We start from the raw sequence: 23874 nt of genomic DNA, 5'->3' as shown, positions 1-23874 counted from the left end.
TGGAGATGGTGATGAGGTGGTGATGAGTGACAGCTGTCAAGTGGTGATGAGGGACAGCTGTCATTCCCGGCTGCTCCCGTGAGGAGGCTGCGCCCTCTCGTGCCTGAAGCCCGCACTTCAGGCAGGGCGCCCTCTGGTGGTGGGCCAGCAGTACCTCCTCTTCAGCGGCCCACACAACAACTAAATCTGTACAGCTTGATATAAATTAATTAAAAATATAAAAGCCAAGATGATATGTTACATAATTCATCAGCCCCTTTTTGGTAAAATACAAGTGCTGGTCATATAATTAGAATATTATGAAAAAGTTGATTTATTTCAGTAATTCCATTTAAAAAGTGAAACTTGTATATTATATTCATTCATTGCATAGAGTCTGATTTATTTCAAATGTTTATTTCTTTTACTTTTGATTTTGATGATTATAACTGACAACTAATGAAAATGCCCCCCCAGAAGCTGAAAGGTTTTAGCCATGAATAAAACTTCATCCTTTTCTGTCAGATCCAGAATTCAAAAGAGTCATCGATGATTCAGAGTTACTCAAAGCACTGAAATTTCTTCACTAAGTTGATATACAATTTAAAGACATTGTTTCACTCTGATGTACATTCAGCCACATGAAGGTGTCGACCATTTTAAGGTTTTTCATGTAAAACTTTCGCAGATTTATTTTTATTTAATTTTTAGCTTTGTTTCATTGGAGTATTCTGTCAGTCAGAGGGAGACTCTATTACATAGACAGATCTGCTTAAAAAACCTAATTTGAATACCAAACATCATCAGTCATTTTGATAAGTCCTGGTTTTGGGTTTTGGGTTTCAAGTTCCTGCAGTGTGTTCCACACAGCGATGACCAGAGAGAAAGGAGGGAGGGGGGAAAAAAGATCATTTATCTTCACACCATACAGGTCTGCTGCCATATTACTGGAGTCATACACAGGCAGACAGTTTTGACTTATTTGAAATTTGAAAACTGAAAATTCTGTTTACTAAGTGATTCATCACTTTTAGCAAATGTTTTTTCTGTCTGTTTTCTGATTTTCCACAGAGAAGAGTGAAGAAACTTGAAGGTGAAACGATTTATATCAGACACAGTAATTTAATGTTGGAGGTTGGTATCTTACTGTTGACTGATGTTCTTGTCTGCATGTTTGTGTTGATTTTCCTTTTGCTGACATCTCTACTCTTTCTTGCCTTGTTTTCAGTCTAACCCTAAAGGCCTGGCATGTGTTGTTTTCCTCTTTAATTACTTTCACTTTTTTCCCCACATTGTTTCATTTCTTTCTTGCGTTTCATACATTGTAGTGTGATTGGAAGCAGCCTTCAAACTCCTGACAAAGACCAAACTGACACTGCAGTTCGGCCTTTGGTAATTAAGGCACATCTGCATTTTGCACAGGGCTGATTATTGTGATGTCGACATAAGAGAAGAGAGTAATGTTTTCAGTACCCAGCTCACCATCGACATCCCCAGAACCCGTGACCTGACTGAACAACATATGACCTTCTATTGGAACATAAACTATACTATAAACCTGAAGCCGAACAGTGTAACAGTGCCGGGCATTCTTAAAACTATCAACCTCCTAAGGCTAATCTAGATGCCAAATTGTAAAATAAATAAAAACAATTTAATGAAAAAACTATTCAAACTGCGCATGCGTCATTTCGGAACTCAGTTGCTTGTTTAAGACAGAGTCTCTTCACCCAAAGTGATCAAATGGATTAATGGGATTATTAACCATCAGATGACAAGGTAAAACCTCTTAAAGGGGAACAGAAAGGCTTTTTGAGAATTTGTTTGTGCATTCCTTGGTAAAAATTAAGTGTTATTCATACACTTGCAGAATGTTTAAGCACAGTGTAGATATTATTATTAGAATCAAATTTGTCGCTAAATTAACATGTAAGTCACCATTGGCTGAAGTCAGCGGAGGGCCATCTTCCCCCCCAATGCAGTGATGTCACCCATCTGACCCGCATAAATGGTGGCAGCCGGTCGATGTCAAAACCTCTCAGACCACGACTAAAGCAAGGTTGTCTGTAGATGCTTTATGGTCTTTAGTGTTTCTTGAACTATCAAAAGAAAGCATTTTTGGTAATTATTCATGCTATAAATAATCCATTGGCGTTTCTGTTCCCCTTTAAATCATTCTAAAGTCAGTTTTAAGCAGAAATGAAGCAATACTTGGTGACATTTTGAAATGATCGACGCGTAGTGAACGCATCAGCTAGCAACCCGTGTAGCCGTGGTGCTCTGATCGCTTTCTCCGTCTTTTATGATGAAATGATGCTGAATTTATGTGGAAATGATTGTTGTACAAAAGCTTCACATATCTGTCGCTGAAAAAGATGACTGGAGTGCAGTTTGAAGCAGAAATGAGGTGATAATCTATGAACCGCGGCTAATGATGCATGTGCAGTGAAGGCAGGGCGAACCAATTTTTAGGGGGGATCATTCACTCGGCAACACTGGCCAAGCGATCGCTACAATATTTATAAACCGTTGGCCAAGCGATCGCTACAATATTTATAAACCGTTAACGGCGCTGCATTCACAAACACAAAACAAATGCACGAAAAATAAATAAAGAACAAAATACAGCAATAAGTGTCTTTTCACTTAACAAAAAAGTAAAGATTTGCGTGTCCCGCTGTCTTTAAAGCAGACACTGTCGATTTACACTACGGGTGCTCATCTCGACAAAACACCGGTGCTGTCGAGATGCTGTCTTTTATTCTGAAATTATGCTGAATTTATGTGGAAATGATTGCTGTACAAAAGCTTCAGATATCTGTTGCTGAGATAGATGTTGACTGAAGTGCAGTTTGAAGCAGAAATGAAGTGATAATCTGTGAATTGATGCTGAAGATCCGAAATGATCCATGTGAAGTGAAGAGAATGCTTATAAGGGGGAAGGCTATATTCATGCCAAATTTGGAGGCAAAATTTCAAACATTGTGACCAGGAAAGTTGGTTTGTTGAATTTAGTGTTTGACCTTCCTGTGACCTTGACCTTTGAACTTGAGCCTGATACTTTTGTGTGCTGAACTGTATCTTTCTAGGACTGCTATGTGAAGATGCAAGAGTCTGCGATGATGATTTACATGTTCTTTCACACCATTAAAAAATCTTAATTTTGCAACATTTTTTCATGATATCAACAAATGATGTCATAGCTTAAAACTTGTGATATATTCTGGATCTTCTCATCAAGTTCTTTAATTTGGTGTAGATGACATTTTATTATAATCTGACATTTGACCTAATTTAGGTCACATTTGACCTCAAGCCAAACCCTGAATGTCAGGGTCGATGACTTATTCCAGTTAATGGCTTATGGGTAAGGCTATTCATTATTTTCATTCAATTTGGATGCAAACTTTCAAAAACTGTGAACGTTTTTTTTTTTTATTTAGTGTTTGACCTTCCTGTGACCTTGACCTTTGATCCTGAGCTTGATCCTTTTCGGTGCTGATGGGTATCTCTGTAGGACTGCTATATGTGAAGTTACAAGAATCTGTAATGATTTGCACACTTTTTCACAACCTTAAAAATAAGAATTTTACAAGTTTTTTTTCATGATGATGTCACCAAATAACATCATAATATAAAACTTTTGATATATTATAGATCCTCTCATCAAGCCCTTTAATTTGTTGTATCATACCACATGTTTTACACAGATTTGAAATTTGACCTACTTTAGCTCACCTTTGACCCCAAGGTAAACCCTGAAGGTTAAGGTTGATTGCTTAATGGCTTATGGGCAAGGCCATTTGCTGTATTCATGCATTTCATTGCATTCATTCAATTTCGAGGCAAAAGAAAAAAATGCGACCAGGGAAGTTGTTTTGGTGATATTAGTGTTTGACCTTTCTGTGACCTTGACCTTTGACATTGTGTGCCAGAAGGTATCTCCATCTCCATTATATATGAAGTTGCAAGTGTTGTGTGGGCTGCCAGAAGAGGAGGTACTGCTGGCCCACCACCAGAGGGCGCCCTGCCTGAAGTGCGGGCTTCAGGCACGAGAGGGTGCTGCCGCCACGGACACAACCGGGAGTGACAGCTGTCACACATCAACTCATGACAGCTGTCACCCGTCATTTCATCACTCCATAAAAGCCGGATGTCATCTCCACCTCGCTGCCGAGATATCATCTACCTGTGAAGGTAATTCTCTGCTGTACTGAAACCTGTGTCATAGTCTGAACTCTTTTTGCAGCCGCTTTCCTGTTGTGTGCCTTATCTGCTGGATTGGCGTTTGGTGTGAACAGCGACGGCTTCCCTTCACACCCAAACCAGATAAGTGGTTAACAGGAGCTGCACGAGTGTGTGATTAGAGGTGGAGGTGACTTTCCACCTTCTGACTGTTTTTGTTACTGGGTGTGCACACACCCACATCTCACTGTTTGTGCTTCTCGCCAGCAGTACCAGATCCGACAGTCGGGGACGGTGATCACCTGGGAATTCGGGACTTGGCGGCTCCAGTATTCACCAGGTTCGGTGGCGGCGAAAATCGTGTGGTTCCGGCTCTTCTCAGGACAGACGTCTTCTATCCTCGAGCCTGCCCACACGTCACCTTTGTGTATTGATTGCTATCAGATTCTGAGATTGTCTGTATACTCGTTGTGCACATTCACAACATTAAATTGTTACCTTTTGGCTCATCTATTGACCGTTCATTTGCGCCCCCTGTTGTGGGTCTGTGTCACTACACTTTCCCCAACAGCAAGAGTCTGCAATGTAAACTCTGTGCGACTTAAATGTGAAAAATGCAATGATTATAAAAACAAACAAGAAAACATACATACCGAGTAACATAATCTCCCAAAACTTCATTTTGGCAAGATAAAAATCATGATATTCACTTTCATAGCTCACACTGTGAATTACAACCTTAGTTAAAAGAAGCACATCCACATAGTGCAAGGGAGACCTGAGGAGAAACATTTGCATCTGCGAGTACAACCTGTTTTACACCAGCATTTGTACCAGCTCCCGACAGCTAGCAACTATTGGTTGAAGTGTTGTCCGACAAACTCATCTTCCACCCATTTCACTTCAGCCCCAATCTGAAGATCTGTCAATTTCAGACTTAACAATCCATCCTTGTCCCCAGATTACCCCAGCCTGGTAAAGTACACACTTTACATGCTGTCTCAAAGCTGCTTGAATAGGTGATATTGCTTCACTTGGGCTTTGTTTTCAGGTAATGAGAATTAATTTTTATTACCAAGTAAGTTTTCATATTCAAGGTTCAAGGAACTTTATTGTCATACCAACTCACATTTCCATGTGAGCGGTACGAAATTTGTACTCAGGTCCCAGTTATTTAAAAACATAAATAATAATTACATATAACCTATTAAAATGAATCAAATAGTTACCAATATTATGACATTTAATACCAAATATAGATGCATAACTATGATATTGCACTGGGAATTAATAAAACCAATATTGCACATACACTCAACAAAAATATAAACGCAACACGTTTGGTTTTGCTCCCATTTTGTATGAGATGAACTCAAAGATCTAAAACTTTTTCCACATACACAATATCACCATTTCCCTCAAATATTGTTCACAAACCAGTCTAAATCTGTGATAGTGAGCACTTCTCCTTTGCTGAGATAATCCATCCCACCTCACAGGTGTGCCATATCAAGATGCTGATTAGACACCATGATTAGTGCACAGGTGTGCCTTAGACTGCCCACAATAAAAGGCCACTCTGAAAGGTGCAGTTTTATCACACAGCACAATGCCACAGATGTCGCAAGATTTGAGGGAGCGTGCAACTGGCATTCTGACAGCAGGAATGTCAACCAGAGCTGTTGCTCGTGTATTCAATGTTCATTTCTCTACCATAAGCCGTCTCCAAAGGCGTTTCAGAGAATTTGGCAGTACATCCAACCAGCCTCACACCCGCAGACCACGTGTAACCACACCAGCCCAGGACCTCCACATCCAGCATGTTCACCTCCAAGATCGTCTGGTCACTCGGACAGCTGCTGGAACAATCGGTTTGCATAACCAAAGAATTTCTGCACAAACTGTCAGAAACCGTCTCAGGGAAGCTCATCTGCATGGTCGTCGTCCTCATCGGGGTCTCGACCTGACTCCAGTTCATCGTCGTAACCGACTTGAGTGGGCAAATGCTCACATTCCCTGGCATTTGGCACGTTGGAGAGGTGTTCTCTTCACGGATGATGCAAAGGAGATGTGTTGCACTGCATGAGGCAAATGGTGGTCACACCAGATACTGACTGGTATCCCCACCCAATAAAACAAAACTGCACCTTTCAGAGTGGCCTTTTATTGTGGGCAGTCTAAGGCACACCTGTGCACTAATCATGGTGTCTAATCAGCATCTTGGTATGGCACACCTGTGAGGTGGGATCGATTATCTCAGCAAAGGAGAAGTGCTCACTATCACAGATTTAGACTGGTTTGTGAACAATATTTGAGGGAAATGGTGATATTGTGTATGTGGAAAAAGTTTTAGATCTTTGAGTTCATCTCATACAAAATGGGAGCAAAACCAAAAGTGTTGCGTTCATATTTTTGTTGAGTATATATTGCACACAGAAAGTTTTTGCATATGAACAATTAAAGTGGTTTAGTGCAGGCTATATCTGATGATGTAAATTCTTATGAAGCACAGCTCAAATTCAGCAGCCTTACAGCCTCAGGGAAGAAGCTGTTTCTGAGCCTAGTAGTTCTACTCTGAATGCTCCTGAACCGCCTGCCTGAGGGAAGGAGCTGAAACAGACTGTGTGCAGGATGGGAAGAGTCCCTCAGAATGCGGAGAGCCCTTCCCCTGCACCGTGATAAGTAGAGATCCGAGGTGGTGGGAAGGCTGCCCCCTACAATCCTCTGTGCAGCCTTTACCACCCTCTGCAGAGCCCCCCTCTCAATAGCTGTACAACTGCCGTGCCACACAGTAATACAGGTGCAGAGGATGCTCGCCATTGCACAGTGATAGAAGCTCCTCAGAATGGAGCTCCCAAGTCCAGCTGTCCGTATCTTCCTAAGGAAATAGAGGTGTTGATGGGTTTTCCTGACCAAACGGGAGGTATTGGCACCCCAGGTGAGATCACTAGATATGTGCACACCCAGGTACCTAAAGCTGGAGACCACTTCCACAGCTGCTCCTCCAATATACAAGGGAGAAGGAGGGCCCTTGTTCCTCCTAAAATCCACTACCATTTCCTTGGTTTTCTTCACATTGATGCAGAGATTATTATCTCTGCACCACTGCACCAGATGTTCCACCTCCTCTCTCTATATGGACTTATCATCATCCTTGATGTGTCCCACTACTGCTGTGTCATCCGCAAACTTCACTATATGACAGCTAGGATGTCTTGCTGAGCAATCATATGTTAGCAGAGTGAACAGAAGAGGACTCAGCACACAGCCCTGAGGTGAGCCAGTGCTGAGGGTGATGGAAGAGGAGATGGTATTGTGGATCCTTACAGTCTGTGGACGGTTGGTCAGGACCGTCCACAGACTGAAGAATTTTTTTCAGTCAGAAAATTCAGACTACAAGAATTTTACTATCGCATTTGGTGCGAACAATAAACATAATTCAATAAAGCCAATACTATACTTTCAGGAGCAAAAGCAGGATATATAGGTTTACCTAAAAAAAAATAACAGCAATGATTAGATTAGATTAGATTGAACTGTATTGATACATTGGGAAAACTTCCTCAGGGAAATTGAGGTTCCAGCAGTATTGTATAGCAGCACACAGGGTAAGAAGGACACAGAGTATCAAAAATGAAAGTTAAAAAAAAAGAACAGTTTGAAAATATAAATATAAGTACCAGACATACTGATCAGTCCTGGTTTACTGGCTACTACGGTTCCTCTCCTTCACATCCTTTGTCTTCCTGTTATTCCTCCTCCCCATGTGTGAGGAGTTGTACATTCTGATGGCCTGAGGGACAAAGGAGTTTTTCAGTCTGTTGGTCCTGCACTTGGGAAGGAGCAGTCTGTGGCTGAAGAGGCTCCTCTGGTTGCTGATGACGGTGTGGAAAGGGTGACTGGCATCATCCATAATGTCCAGCAGTTTTTCCAGTGATCTCTGCCACCATCACCAGAGAGTCCAGCTTCGTGCCAACCTCAGAGCCAGCCCACCCATCCGTCCTTCTTGGATGTCCCCAGAGCCAGCCCACCCATCTGTCCTTCTTGGATGTCTCTGATGCATCCATCAATGGCTTTGGCATCTGCGAAATTCTGGATGTGACACAGCTCAGAATTGTAGCAGAAGTCAAGAGGCATACAGGGTGAAAAGAAGAGAGGCCAGCACCATGCCCTGGGGTGCTCCGGTGCTGCTACAGTGTCAGACTTGGTGTCCTGACATATTGAGGCCTGTCAGTGAGGTAGCTGGAGGTCCAAGTGACCAGGCAAGGGTCCACTCACATTCTGTTCAGTTTTTCCGGAAGCACAAGGGGCTGGATGGTGTTGAAGGTACTGGAGAAGTCCAGGAAGATCCTTACTGTGCTGTTTACCTTATCCAGGTATGAGTGGACTCGGTGTAGCAAGTACAACACCTGGCAAAAATTATGGAATCACCGGCCTCGGAGGATGTTCATTCAGTTGTTTAATTTTGTAGAAAAAAAGCAGATCACAGACATGACACAAAACTAAAGTCATTTCAGATGGCAACTTTCTGGCTTTAAGAAACACTATAAGAAATCAGGAAAGAAAAATTGTGGCAGTCAGTAACGGTTACTTTTTAGACCAAGCAGAGGAAAAAAATATGGAATCACTCAATTCTGAGGAAAAAATTATGGAATCACCCTGTAAATTTTCATCCCCAAAACTAACACCTGCATCAAATCAGATCTGCTCGTTGATATTGACCCTATGCCATGACATTGACCCTATATGTCTTTTTGCAAGGAATGTTTTCACAGTTTTTGCTCTATGGCAAGATGCATTATCATCTTGAAAAATGATTTCATCATCCGCAAACATCTTTTCAATTGATGGGATAAGAAAAGTGTCCAAAATATCAACGTAAACTTGTGCATTTATTGATGATGTATTGACAGCCATCTCCCCAGTGCCTTTACCTGACATGCAGCCCCATATCATCAATGACTGTGGAAATTTACATGTTCTCTTCAGGCAGTCATCTTTATAAATCTCATTGGAACAGCACCAAACAAAAGTTCCAGCATCATCACCTTGCCCAATGCAGATTTGACATTCATCACTGAATATGACTTTCATCCAGTCATCCACAGTCCACGATTGCTTTTCCTTAGCCCATTGTAACCTTGTTTTTTTCTGTTTAGGTGTTAATGATGGCTTTCGTTTAGCTTTTCTGTATGTAAATCCCATTTCCTTTAGGCGGTTTCTTACAGACGTTGACTCCAGTTTCCTCCCATTCGTTCCTCATTTGTTTTGTTGTGCATTTTCGATTTTTGAGACATATTGCTTTAAGTTTTCTGTCTTGACGTTTTGATGTCTTCCTTGGTCTACCAGTATGTTTGCCTTTAACAACCTTCCCATGTTGTTTGTATTTGGTCCAGAGTTTAGACACAGCTGACTGTGAACAACCAACATCTTTTGCAACATTGCGTGATGATTTACCCTCTTTTAAGAGTTTGATAATCCTCTCCTTTGTTTCAGTTGACATCTCTCACGAGACTGCCCACCTAGTCCATGTAGTAGTCGTCCATGTAGTAGTCTTAGTACATGAATGTGTACAGTATGCTGTTAAAATGAGCACATCAAATTGTCTGTTTGTTAGTGCAATGTGTAGAGTGTCAGGGGGGTGGGAGGTGTGGTGGTAGTGTGAGACAGTGTCAGTGGGTGTCGCTGGACCTCCCAGTGAGGCTGACTGCAGATGAGAAAAAACTTCTTGTGGTGAGAGGTTTTAATCCTGATGGTCTGCAGCCTCACACCAGAGAGCAGAGTCTCAAAAATATAGTGTCTGTGGTGGGAGGGGTCAACCATGGTCTTTCACCATGGTCTTTCATTCGACAATTCTCAGCATTTTTCAGTGTGTGACGCACTTATTAGCAAAACAGAAACATCCCAATGACTGACAGACAGAGGGAAACGAACCTGCTCCATCCAAACATGAAGCTTCAGAGCTGCCATTCGAATGTGAAGGCTCAGATTTACAGACAGGAGATGACACACTTCACCCTGAAACTGTTAACTTTTTCAGAGTGTCAGATTTTGGAATCTAAAGTGTGGTGACACACACTTTGTGTGGATGCTGGTTTACTGAAGCTGTAGACATGGATATGGGGACATTTCCATGACACTTTTTAACAGACTTCCTGACATGGAGATGGATTTGTTATGTTGGAAAATGTCAGAATACATTATTTCCAGGAATTAATGAAGCTGCAGCCGGTAATCGCATGCGTACTTCTTTGATGGTATGGAGTTTACATTTGGTATTAAATCTATAACACGGTGAGTCTGGCATGTTCAGGATTTTGCACCTTTTGTGTTTTGTGGCAAGGCTTTTTCTTCTTTTTTTGCTTTTGAGTGTGAATTTGCAGCTGGAGTGTGTTTGTGTGTGTGTGTGTGTTGACCCCTCATTGCTCCTCTCAGCTCGCTGTAAAAGGAATGTCTCCAAGATGTTTTTTTCCCCCGGCAGCAGATGTATTTTTTGTAGATTTTATTGATAACAGCACTCATAATTAATCGTGCACAAAGCTGAACCTGGAGCAGAGATCATTATTGACAGGCTGTGTTTATGACTCAGGGCCGTGCAGGTGCACAGAAACCTTCTCAGAGCTGCAGCTTTTACCGTGAGTGCATAAAAATGAACAGTTTCCATTTAAAAACCAGTTGTCATAACACGACATCACACTTATGTAAACTTTTGAATTAATCTGTGCCTCAGTTCTTAACATTAGCAGCTACATTCCATTAAAGTGCACACTGGGACGCTTCTAGTAACAACGTTACTTGTAAGAAACCCAAGTACTCATGAGTACTTTGTTTTCAGATGTCTCCGACGCTGTTTCTGCAAATGCCGTATACTTTGAAACCAGACACGGAGGTGCACAAAGTAGTCTCAGTGTATCATCAGATAGTCAATAACAGTCTAAATCAAATTAAGATTTCGGTGAGATTACGATTACGAAAACTTTATTGTCCACAGTGGAAATTCATCTTTGGTTTCATCATTGACATGACTCAAGACAGTAGGACATACAGGGCATAATAAAACATTGCAGAGAAGAAATATAACAAAAATGTAGTAAAAATAAAAAAAAATGCATACAAAAAAAAAAAATAAAAAAATAACTGCATTTAAAATACAGCAACTATCCAGTCATCACACATTCAAAAACATACCAATAAAGTACACCACAGAAAAACCTGCAGTGTGAAAAAGCCTTTGGAAGCAGCTACTGCCTTGTAGGTTTACAGTTGTATGCAGATGTTTGGACACCCCTGATAATTTTCATGATTTTCCTTGATAAATTGGTCGTCTGGATCAGAAATTTCAGTTAAATATATCATATAGCAGACAAACGCACTGATATTTGACAAGTGAAATGAAGTTTCTAGTATTTACAGAAAGTCTGCAATAATTATTTAAACAAAATTAGGCAGGTGCATAAATTTTGGCACACTTGTCATTTTATTGATTTGAATACATTTAGCACTAATTATTGTAACACAGAATTGGTTTGGTAAGCTCATTGAGCCTTGACCTCCTTACACTGGTGAATCCAATCATGTGAAAGGGTATTTAAGGTGGCCATTTGCAAATGTTTCCCCTCTTTGCATCTCTTATAATGAGTGGCAGCGTGGGAGCCTCTAAACAACTCTCAAATGACTTGAAAACAAAGATTGTTCAACATCATGGTTTAAGGGAAGGATACAAAAAGCTATCTCAGAGATTTCAGCTGTCAGTTTCCACTGTGAGGAACACAGTGAGGAAATGGAAGACCACAGGCACACTACTAATTAAGGCCCAAAGTGGCAGGCCAAGAAAAATCTCAGATAAGTTAAAGCGAAGAATGGCGAGAACAGTCATAGTCAACCTACAGACCTGCTTCAAAGACCTACAACATGATCTTGCTGCAGATAATGTCTCTGTGCATCATTCAACTATACAGTGCACTTTGCACAAAGATGCTGTCATGCAGAGGAAGCCTTTTCTGCGTACACACCACAAACAGTTGCTTGAGGTATGCTAAAGCACATTTGGACAAGCCAGCTTCATTTTGGAATAAGGTGCTATGGACTGATGAAACTAAAATTGAGTTTTTGGACATAAGGGGCGGTATGCATGACTGAAAGAAGAATACAGCATTCCAAGAAAAACACTTGCTACCTACAGTAAAATTTGGAGGTGGTTCCATCATGCTGTGTGGCCAGTGCAGGTACTGGGAATCTTGTTAAAGTTGAAGGTCACACGGATTCTAGTCAGTATCAGCAGATTCTTGAGAACAATGTTCATGAATCAGTGACAAAGTTGAAGTTGGATCTTTCAACAAGACATGACCCTAAACACTGCTCAAAATCTACTAAGGTATTCATGCAGAGGAACAAATACAATGTTCTGGAATGGCCATCTCAGTCCCCAGACCTGAATATTGAAAAACTGTGGTGTGATTTTAAGCGGGCTGTCCATGCTCAGAAACCAAGAAACCTGACTGAACTGGAGATGTTTTGTAAAGAAGAATGGTCCAAAATACAACTCAGCCACATGGGGTGTGCAGCCAGTACATTCTGAGTGCCGGTCCCAAGCCCGGATAAATGAGAAGGGTTGCGTCAGGAAGGGCATACGGCGTAAAACAAGCCAACCCAACTATCAAATCAAAATCAAATCAATTTTATTTATATAGCGCCAAATCACAACAAACAGTTGCCCCAAGGCGCTTTATATTGTAAGGCAAAAGCCATACAATAATTACAGAAAAACCCCAACGGACAAAACGAACCCTTGTGAGCAAGCACTTGGTGACAGTGGGAAGGAAAAACTCGCTGTTAACAGGAAGAAACCTCCAGCAGAACCAGGCTCAGGGAGGGGCAGTCTTCTGCTGGGACTGGTTGGGGCTGAGGGTAGAGAATCAGGAAAAAGACATGCTGTGGAAGAGAGAAGAGATCAATCACTAATGATTAAATGCAGAGTGGTGCATACAGAGCAAAAAGAGAAAGAAACACTCAGTGCATCATGGGAACCCCCCAGCAGTCTAAGTCTATAGCAGCATAACTAAGGGATTGTTCAGGGTCACCTTATCCAGCCCTAACTATAAGCTTTAGCAAAAAGGAAAGTTTTAAGCCTAATCTTAAAAGTAGAGAGGGTGTCTGTCGCCCTGATCTGAATTGGGAGCTGGTTCCACAGGAGAGGAGCCTGAAAGCTGAAGGCTCTGCCTCCCATTCTACTCTTAAAAACCCTAGGAACTACAAGTAAGCCTGCAGTCTGAGAGCGAAGCGCTTTATTAGGGTGATATGGTACTAAGAGGTCCCTAAGATAAGATGGGACCTGATTATTCAAAACCTTATAAGTAAGAAGAAGAATTTTAAATTCTATTCTAGAATTAACAGGAAGCCAATGAAGAGAGGCCAATATGGGTGAAATATGCTCTCCTTCTAGTCCGCGTCAGCAAAAAAGCTGTCCTACATATTTGCTTAATATGTACATTGAAGGACATATCCTGATCAAAAATGACTCCAAGATTTCTCACAGTATTACTAGAGGTCAGGGTAATGCCATCCAGAGTAAGGATCTGGTTAGACACCATGTTTCTAAGATTTGTGGGGCCAAGTATAATAACTTCAGTTTTATCTGAATTTAAAAGCAGAAATTATAGGTCATCCACGTCTTTATGTCTGTAAGACATTCCTGCAGTTTAACTAATTGGTGTGTCCTCTGGCTTCATGGATAGATAAAGCTGGGTATCATCTGCGTAACAATGAAAATTTAAGCAATGCTTTCTAATAATACTGCCTAAGGGAAGAATGTATAAAGTGAATAAAATTGGTCCTAGCACAGAACCTTGTGGAACTCCATAATTAACCTTAGTATGTGAACAAGACTCCCCATTTACATGAACAAATTGTAATCTATTACATAAATATGATTCAAACCACTGCAGCGCAGTGCCTTTAATCCCTATGGCATGCTCTAATCTCTGTAATAAAATTTTATGGTCAACAGTATCAAAAGCAGCACTGAGGTCTAACAGGACAAGCACAGAGATGAGTCCACTGTCTGAGGCCATAAGAAGATCATTTGTAACCTTCACTAATGCTGTTTCTGTACTATGATGAATTCTAAAACCTGACTGAAACTCTTCAAATAGACCATTCCTCTGCAGATGATCAGTTAGCTGTTTTACAACTACCCTTTCAAGAATTTTTGAGAGAAAAGGAAGGTTAGAGATTGGACTATAATTAGCTAAGATAGCTGGGTCAACTGATGGCGTTTTAAGTAATGGTTTAATTACTGCCACCTTAAAAGCCTGTGGTACATAGCCAACTAATAAAGACAGATTGATCATATTTAAGATCGAAGCATTAATTAATGGTAGGGCTTCCTTGAGCAGCCTGGTAGGAATGGGGTCTAATAGACATGTTGATGGTTTGGAGGAAGTAACTAATGAAAATAACTCAGACAGAACAATCGGAGAGAAAGAGTCTAACCAAATACCAGCATTACTGAAAGCAGCCAAAGATAACGATATGTCTTTGGGATGGTTATGAGTAATTTTGTCTCTAATAGTTAAAATTTTATTAGCAAAGAAAGTCATGAAGTCCTTACTAGTTAAAATTAAAGGAATACTTGGCTCAATAGAGCTCTGACTCTTTGTCAGCCTGGCTACAGTGCTGAAAAGAAACCTGTGGTTCTTCTTATTTTCTTCAATTAGTGATGAGTAGTAAGATGTCCTAGCTTTACGGAGGGCTTTGTTTTTTATAGGGCAACAGACTCTTTTTCCAGGCTAAATGAAGATCTTCTAAATTAGTGAGATGCCATTTCCTCTCCAACTTACGGGTTATCTGCTTTAAGCTGCGAGTTTGTGAGTTATACCACGGAGTCAGGCACTTCTGATTTAAGGCTCTCTTTTTCAGAGGAGCTACAGCGTCCAAAGTTGTGCTCAATGAGGATGTAAAACTATTGACGAGATAATCTATCTCACTCACAGAGTTTAGGTAGCTACTCTGCACTGTGTTGGTATATGGCATTGGAGAACATAACAAAGAAGGAATCCTATCCTTAAACCTAGTTACAGCTCTTTCCGAAAGACTTCTCCTGTAATGAAACTTATTCCCCACTGCTGGGTAGTCCATTAAAGTAAATGTAAATGTTATTAAGAAATTATCAGACAGAAGGGGGTTTTCAGGGAATACTGTTAAGTCTTCAATTTCCATACCATAAGTCAGAACAAGATCTAAAGTATGGTTAAAGTGGTGGGTGGACTCATTTACATTTTGAGCGACGCCAATTGAGTCTAATAATAGATTAAATGCAGTGTTGAGGCTGTCATTCTCAGCATCTATGTGGATGTTAAAATCGCCCACTATAATTATCTTATCTGAGCTAAGCACTAAGTCAGACAAAAGGTCTGAAAATTCACAGAGAAACTCACAGTAACGACCAGGTGGACGATAGATAACAACAAATAAAACTGTTTTTTGGGACTTCCAATTTGGATGGACAAGACTAAGAGTCAAGCTTTCAAATGAATTAAAGCTATGTCTGGGTTTTTGATTAATTAATAAGGTGGAGTGGAAGATTGCTGCTAATCCTCCCCCTCGGCCTGTGCTTCGAGCATTCTGACAGTTAGTGTGACTCGGGGGTGTTGACTCATTTAAACTAACATTTTCATCCTGCTGTAACCAGGTTTCTGTAAGGCAGAATAAATCAATATCAATCAATCAATCAACTTTTTTCTTGTATAGCGCCAAATCACAACAAACAGTTGCCCCAAGGCGCTCCACATTGCAAGGCAAGGCCATATAATAATTATGAAACACAGTCTACGTCTAAAGCAACATAACCAAGGGATGGTCCAGGGTCACCCGATCCAGCCCTAACTATAAGCCTTAGCGAAAAGGAAAGTTTTAAGCCTAATCTTAAAAGTAGAGAGGGTATCTGTCTCCCTGATCTGAATTGGGAGCTGGTTCCACAGGAGAGGAGCCTGAAAGCTGAAGGCTCTGCCTCCCATTCTACTCTTACAAACCCTAGGAACTACAAGTAAGCCCGCAGTCTGAGAGCGAAGCGCTCTAATGGGGTAATATGGTACTACGAGGTCCCTAAGATAAGATGGGACCTGATTATTCAAAACCTTATAAGTAAGAAGAAAAATTTTAATTCTATTCTAGCATTAACAGGAAGCCAATGAAGGGAGGCCAACACGGGTGAGATATGCTCTCTCCTGCTAGTCCCCGTCAGTGCTCTAGCTGCAGCATTCTGAACCAACTGAAGGCTTTTTAGGGAACTTTTAGGACAACCTGATAATAATGAATTACAATAGTCCAGCCTAGAGGAAATAAATGCATGAATTAGTTTTTCAGCATCACTCTGAGACAAGACCTTTCTGATTTTAGAGATATTGCGTAAATGCAAAAAGGCAGTCCTACATATTTGTTTAATATGCGCTTTGAATGACATATCCTGATCAAAAATAACTCCAAGATTTCTCACAGTATTACTAGAGATCAGGGAAATGCATCCAGAGTAACGATCTGGTTAGACACCATGCTTCTAAGATTTGTGGGGCCAAGTACAATAACTTCAGTTTTATCTGAGTTTAAAAGCAGGAAATTAGAGGTCATCCATGTCTTTATGTCTGTAAGACAATCCTGCAGTTTAGCTAATTGGTGCGTATCCTCTGGCTTCATGGATAGATAAAGCTGGGTATCATCTGCGTAACAATGAAAATTTAAGCAATACCGTCTAATAATACTGCCCAAGGGAAGCATGTATAAAGTGAATAAAATTGGTCCTAGCACAGAACCTTGTGGAACTCCATAATTAACTTTAGTCTGTGAAGAAGATTCCCCATTTACATGAACAAACTGTAATCTATTAGACAAATATGATTCAAACCACCGCAGCGCAATGCCTTTAATACCTATGACATGCTCTAATCTCTGTAATAAAATTTTATGGTCAACAGTATCAAAAGCAGCACTGAGGTCCAACAGAACAAGCACAGAGATAAGTCCACTGTCCGAAGCCATAAGAAGATCATTTGTAACCTTCACTAATGCTGTTTCTGTACTATGATGAATTCTAAAACCTGACTGAAACTCTTCAAATAGACCATTCCTCTGCAGGTGATCAGTTAGCTGTTTTACAACTACCCTCTCAAGAATCTTTGAGAGAAAAGGAAGGTTGGAGATTGGCCTATAATTAGCTAAGATAGCTGGGTCAAGTGATGGCTTTTTAAGTAATGGTTTAATTACTGCCACCTTAAAGGCCTGTGGTACATAACCAACTAACAAAGATAGATTGATCATATTAAGATTGAAGCATTAAATAATGGTAGGACTTCCTTGAGCAGCCTGGCAGGAATGGGGTCTAATAAGCATGTTGATGGTTTGGATGAAGTAACTAATGAAAATAACTCAGACAGAACAATCGGAGAGAAAGAGTCTAACCAAATACCGGCATCACTGAAAGCAGCCAAAGATAACGATACATCTTTGGGATGGTTATGAGTAATTTTTTCTCTAATAGTCAAAATTTTGTTAGCAAAGAAAGTCATGAAGTCATTACTAGTTAAAGTTAATGGAATACTCAGCTCAATAGAGCTCTGATTCTTTGTCAGCCTGGCTACAGTGCTGAAAAGAAACCTGGGGTTGTTCTTATTTTCTTCAATTAGTGATGAGTAGAAAGATGTCCTAGCTTCACGAAGGGCTTTCTTATAGAGCAACAAACTCTTTTTCCAGGCTAAGTGAAGATCTTCTAAATTAGTGAGACGCCATTTCCTCTCCAACTTACGGGTTATCTGCTTTAAGCTACGAGTTTGTGAGTTATACCACGATTCAGACACTCTGATTTAAAGCTCTCTTTTTTCAGAGGAGCTACAGCATCCAAAGTTGTCTTCAATGAGGATGTAAAACTATTGACAAGATACTCTAACTCCCTTACAGAGTTTAGGTAGCTACTCTGCTCTGTGTTGGTATATGACATTAGAGAACATAAAGAAGGAATCATATCCTTAAACCTAGTTTACAGCGCTTTCTGAAAGACTTCTAGTGTAATGAAACTTATTCCCCACTGCAGGGTAGTCCATCAGGGTAAATGTAAATGTTATTAAAAATGATCAGACAAAAGGGAGTGTTTCAGGGAATACTGTTAAGTCTTTATTTCCATACCATAAGTCAGAACAAGATCTAAAATATGATTAAAGTGGTGGGTGGACTCATTTACTTTTTGAGCAAAGCCGATAGAGTCTAATAATAGATTAAATGCAGTGTTGAGGCTGTCATTCTCAGCATCTGTGTGGATGTTAAAATCGCCCACTATAATTATCTTATCTGAGCTAAGCACTAAGTCAGACAAAAGGTCTGAAAATTCACAGAGAAACTCACAGTAACGACCAGTGTGGACGATAGATAATAACAAATAAAACTGGTTTTTGGGACTTCCCAATTTGGATGGACAAGACTAAGAGACAAGCTTTCAAATGAATTAAAGCTCTGTCTAGGTTTTTGATTAATTAATAAGCTGGAATGGAAGATTGCTGCTAATCCTCCGCCCCGTCCCGTGCTACGAGCATTCTGACAGTTAGTGTGACTCGGGGGTGTTGACTCATTTAAACTAACATATTCATCCTGCTGTAACCAAGTTTCTGTTAGGCAGAATAAATCAATACGTTGATCAATTATTATATCATTTACCAACAGGGACTTAGAAGAAAGAGACCTAATGTTTAATAGACCACATTTAACTGTTTTAGTCTGTGGTGCAATTGAAGGTGCTATATTATTTTTTCTTTTTGAATTTTTATGCTTAAATAGATTTTTGCTAGTTATGGGTGGTCTGGGAGCAGGCACCGTCTCTACGGGGATGGGGTAATAGGGGGAGGGCAGGGGGAGAGAAGCTGCAGAGAGGTGTATAAGACCACAGCTCTGCCTCCTGGTCCCAACGCTAGACAGTCACAGTTTGGAGGATCCCAAAAAATTGGCCAGATTTCTAGAAATGAGAGCTGCTCCCTCTAAAGTGGGATGGATGCCGTCTCTCCTAACAAGACCAGGTTTTTCCCCAGAAGCTTTGCCAATTATCAATGAAGCCCACCTCATTTTTTGGACACCACTCCAGACAGCCAGCAATTCAAGGAGAACATGCGGCCTAAACATGTCACTCCCGGTCTGATTGGGGAGGGGCCCAGAGAAAACAACAGAGTCCGACATTGTTTTTGCAAAGTTACACACGATTCAATGTTAATTTTAGTGACCTCCGATTGGCGTAACCGAGTGTCATTACTGCCGACGTGAATTACAATCTACCAAATTTACGCCTTAGCCTTAGCCAGCAATTTCAAATGTCCTTCGATGTCGCCTGCTCTGGCCCCGGAAGACAATTGACAATGGTTGCTGGTGTCGCTAACTTCACATTTCTCAAAACCAGAGTCGCCAATAACCAGAGTTTGATCCTCGGCGGAGTGTATCGTCGAGGGGGGAAAAACGGTTAGAGATGTGAAGGGTTGACGGTGTACACGGGGCTTCTGTTTAGGGCTACGCTTCCTCTCACCAGTCACCCAGTCAGCCTGCCTTCCCGACTGCACGGGGTCTGCCAGGGGGGCAACTAACGGCGGCTAAGCTCCCTTGGTCCGCACCCGACTACAGGGGCCTGGCTAGCTGTAGAATTTCCACGGTGCGGAGCCGGGCCTCCAATTCGCCCAGCCTGGCCTCCCAAGCTACGAATAAGCTGCACTTATTACAAGTACCGTTACTGCTAAAAGAGGCCGAGGAATAACTAAACATTCACACCCAGATGCAGAAAAGTACGGGAGAGCAGGAGAACCCGCCATGCTAAACGGCTAAGAGCTAGTAGCTACGCTAAGCTAGCGGATTCCCAAACAGGGAATCCGACACTAGACAGGCTGTGGAGCAGCACAGGTAACGCACGACAACAGTGCTAAAATAAAATAAAAATCCACTAGACAGGCTGTGGAGCACCACAGGTAACGCACAAAAACAGTGCTAAAAATAAATAAAATAAAATCCACTGGACGGCTGTGGAGCAGCACAGGCAACGCACGACACCAGTGCTAAAACAAAATAAAAATCCACTAGACAGGCTGTGGAGCAGCACAGGTAACGCACGACAACAGTGCCTAAAACAAAATAAAAATCCACTGGACAGGCTGTGGAGCAGCACAGGTAACGCACGACAACAGTGCTAAAACAAAATAAAAATCCACTAGACAGGCTGTTTAGCGCACAGGTAACGCACGACAACAGTGCTAAAACAAATAAAAATCCACTAGACAGGCTGTGGAGCAGCACAGGTAACGCACGACAACAGTGCTAAAACAAAATAAAATCCACTAGACAGGCTGTGGAGCAGCACAGGTAACGCACAACAACAGTGCTAAAAATAAAATAAAAATAAAAATCCATGGACAGGCTGTGGAGCAGCACAGGCAACGCCCGACAACAGTGCTAAAACAAATAAAAATCCACTAGACAGGCTGTGGAGCAGCACAGGTAACGCACGACAACAGCGCTAAATAAAAATCCACTGGACAGGCTGTGGAGCAGCACAGGTAACGCACGACAACAGCGCCAAAAAAAAATAAAATCAAAATCCACTGGACAGGCTGTGGAGCAGCACAGGTAACGCACGACAACAGTGGTAAAAAATAAAATAAAAATCCACTGGACAGGCTGTGGAGCAGCACAGGTTGTTGATCAATATGTTGATCAATTATTATATCATTTACTAACAGGGACTTAGAAGAGAGAGACCTAATGTTTAATAAACCACATTTAACTGTTTTAGTCTGTGGTGCAGTTGAAGGTGCTATATTATTTTTTCTTTTTGAATTTTTATGCTTAAATAGATTTTTACTGGTTGTTGGTGGTCTAGGAGCAGGCACTCTACGGGGATGGGGTATTGGGGGGATGGCAGGGGGAGTGAAGCTGCAGAGAGGTGTGTAAGGCTACAACTCTACTTCCTGGTCCCAACCCTGGATAGTCACGGTTTGGAGGGTTTAATAAAATTGGCCAGATTTCTAGAGATGAAAGCTGCTCCATCCAAAGTGGGATGGATGCTGTCTCTCCTAACAAGACCATGGAGGGAGAAGAGGGAGGCCAAGAGAAGGTTCATGGATGTGCTGAGGGAGGACATGCAGGTGGTTGGTGTGACAGAGGAAGATACAGAGGACAAGGTGAGATGGAAACGATTGATCTGCTGTGGCGACCCCTAACAGGAACAGCCGAAAGACAAAGAAGAATGGTCCAAAATACCTTCAACCAGAATCCAGACTCTCATTGGAAGCTATAGGAAGCGTTTAGAGGCTGTTATGTCTGCAAAAAGAGGATCTACTAAATAATATTGATGTATTTTTTTCTGTTGGGTGCCCAAATTTATGCACCTGCCTAATTTTGTTTAAATCCTTAATACTAATAATGTTGTTTAAAACTTTCTGTAAATCCTATAAACTTCATTTCACTTTTCAAATATCACTTTGTTCATCTGGTATATGATACACTTAGCTGAAATTGCTGATCCAAACAACCAATGATTTATAAAGGAAAACCATGGAAATCATCAGGGGTGCCCAAACTTTTACATACAACTGTATTTATTGCATTGACAGCATCTGGGACAAATGACCTTTTATAAACGTTTTTTTCTTGATATTGGTAGTCTGCAATGCTTCCCTGAAGGTAAAAAGATCAAATTCAACATACAAAGATGGGAAGAGTCATTAATGATCTTCTCAGCTTTACTTCTGATTAATTCATTGTAGAAACTAGAATAACTAGAGAGTTCGGGTTGATTTGCTCCGCCGTCAGGATCTGGTTGGCCAGCATGAGCTGGGCCTCTTGCACTTTAGCCTGTGGTGGGATGCAGACGCAAGCCGGGATAAATGAGGAAAACTCACAGGGGAGTCGAAAGGTTTACAGTTTATAAAGAAAGATTCCATGTCAGGAGAGTAGTGCTTCAGGATCAGTGTCACATCAGTACACTAGCCAGTGTTTGTGTAAAAACAGATTCCTCCACTCTTCATTTTTTCAGAAAGTTTGGTGTTGCAATCCAAATCCAATTTTTCATAATTGACATCACCAGCAGCAGATGATCTGTCATACATGTGTAACAAAGTACTCCAGCATTTGTTTAAAGTGTTGAGAGACCTCTATAGGTAGTGGAGACATCACTGCACACTTTCCATGTTATGCTGCATTTACACATAGGCAGGACGCATTATGAATGTCATATTTACGTCATTCTTGGCACATTTTCGACATTCTTAACGTGAGTTAATGCATCTGAATAGGATTCTTAATAATGCGTGTTGGTGCGTGATATTCCTGATTTTCATGGAGCATGTTTTTGGCTGTCAAAAAATCTTTCACAAATCTCACACACCACCCTCATTTCGCCTCATGTCGTGGAGGTCGCAATTGAGCATGTTGAGCCATCTTGATTAGAGGTGATTGTTAATAGAGCATGACAGCATTCTTCTGTGACGTGCACAAAATTAAACCCTGCTGCACCGCATTCAGTTTCATTGCTGCAGTATGCTGAAGAAGGACAGTGATGCCAAGTCGGCTAAAAGTTTTGTTCCAGTGCTCCTCAGTGTGCTCCTGCAGGTGTTCCACCTGCTGCTGCTGTGCCTGATGTTTAGGAAAACGAGCGAGACGAGAGCCGTGTGGAACCACACATCTGGCTCTCTCCGTCTCCTCCTCCTCTCTGCACCGCTTCGTGGCACAGAGCCCAACTAAGCATGCAGTCACAAAGTTTTTCTGCTGTGGATTAATCTAGATTTTGAGGAGCAACTAGAGTGATCTGAATTGTTCAGCAGCTGGTTGTAGGATGATTATGGGTGTGTGTGGAGACAATTCACCTCATTCACAGCGTGACAGAACGCAACGATGCACTGTTACGCGCAGTAGTGCTCAACATTATTCTTGACCGTGTGTAATGGTTCCTGATAATTCACCAGCAGCACGTGCCATTAATTATAAAGCGTGGTAACAGGTTGCCGCAGTTCCTGACTACACCTGACGCCTCTGCCCCAAATCATCACATTTGTGATCACCAGCCAAGAATGTGGCATTCGTGACTTGTCGTTATGTGTAAACATAACGACGAGCATTTGTCAGGCAGACATCTTGCCTTTTTTGAAGCCAGACACAGCGTCACAGCCAGTGAAGGCCTGGAAATATAACAGTCTACTGGCTTTTTCCTCTCCCAACACAAATGGATTCATGGATTGGTATCCATTTGGTGTGTGCTGCATGTCCAAAACACACCCACATTCTTTCTTATCTGAAGGAAGTAGAACATTTCAAGAGCTATGACAGCAGGAACAGTGTCACTGGCGTTCACAGTGTTGCACTTGCTGTCATGTTGGGTTGCATATCTTGCATGAAGGAACATTCTTGTCAACTTTTTTGTGGGTGCATGGTGAAAGGGTGTTCTCTTCCAGCACAGAACTACTAAGTACCTTCTTCTCTTTACTTGTGACTATAGTGTTTTATGTTTGTACTAAACGGAAGAAATCGAAACAGTTCAGTTTTGTTATCCATCCATCCATCCATCCATTTTCTTCCGCTTTATCCGCAGTCGGGTCGCGGGGACAGCAGCTCAAGCAAAGCCGCCCAGACCTCCCGATCCACACACACCTCCCCCAGCTCCTCTGGGGGAACCCCAAGGCGTTCCCAAGCCAGCCGAGAGAT

The 23874-nt window shown here is 41.5% G+C and overlaps 1 protein-coding gene across 1 annotated transcript in view; it reads left to right on the top strand.

The window, feature by feature from the left end:
• epb41a (erythrocyte membrane protein band 4.1a) overlaps positions 1 to 23874 on the top strand; it is a 349346-nt gene that overhangs the window by 218274 nt on the left and 107198 nt on the right. The window contains exon 15 of the mRNA XM_034160644.1: positions 1051 to 1113. Coding sequence (XP_034016535.1) covers positions 1051 to 1113 — 63 coding nt within the window. The remainder of the gene's footprint in view (positions 1 to 1050; positions 1114 to 23874) is intronic.

The sequence above is a fragment of the Thalassophryne amazonica genome, chromosome 20 (assembly GCF_902500255.1).
Source record: "Thalassophryne amazonica chromosome 20, fThaAma1.1, whole genome shotgun sequence".
Lineage (NCBI taxonomy): Eukaryota > Metazoa > Chordata > Actinopteri > Batrachoidiformes > Batrachoididae > Thalassophryne > Thalassophryne amazonica.
This window is presented reverse-complemented; position numbering and strand designations above follow the sequence as displayed.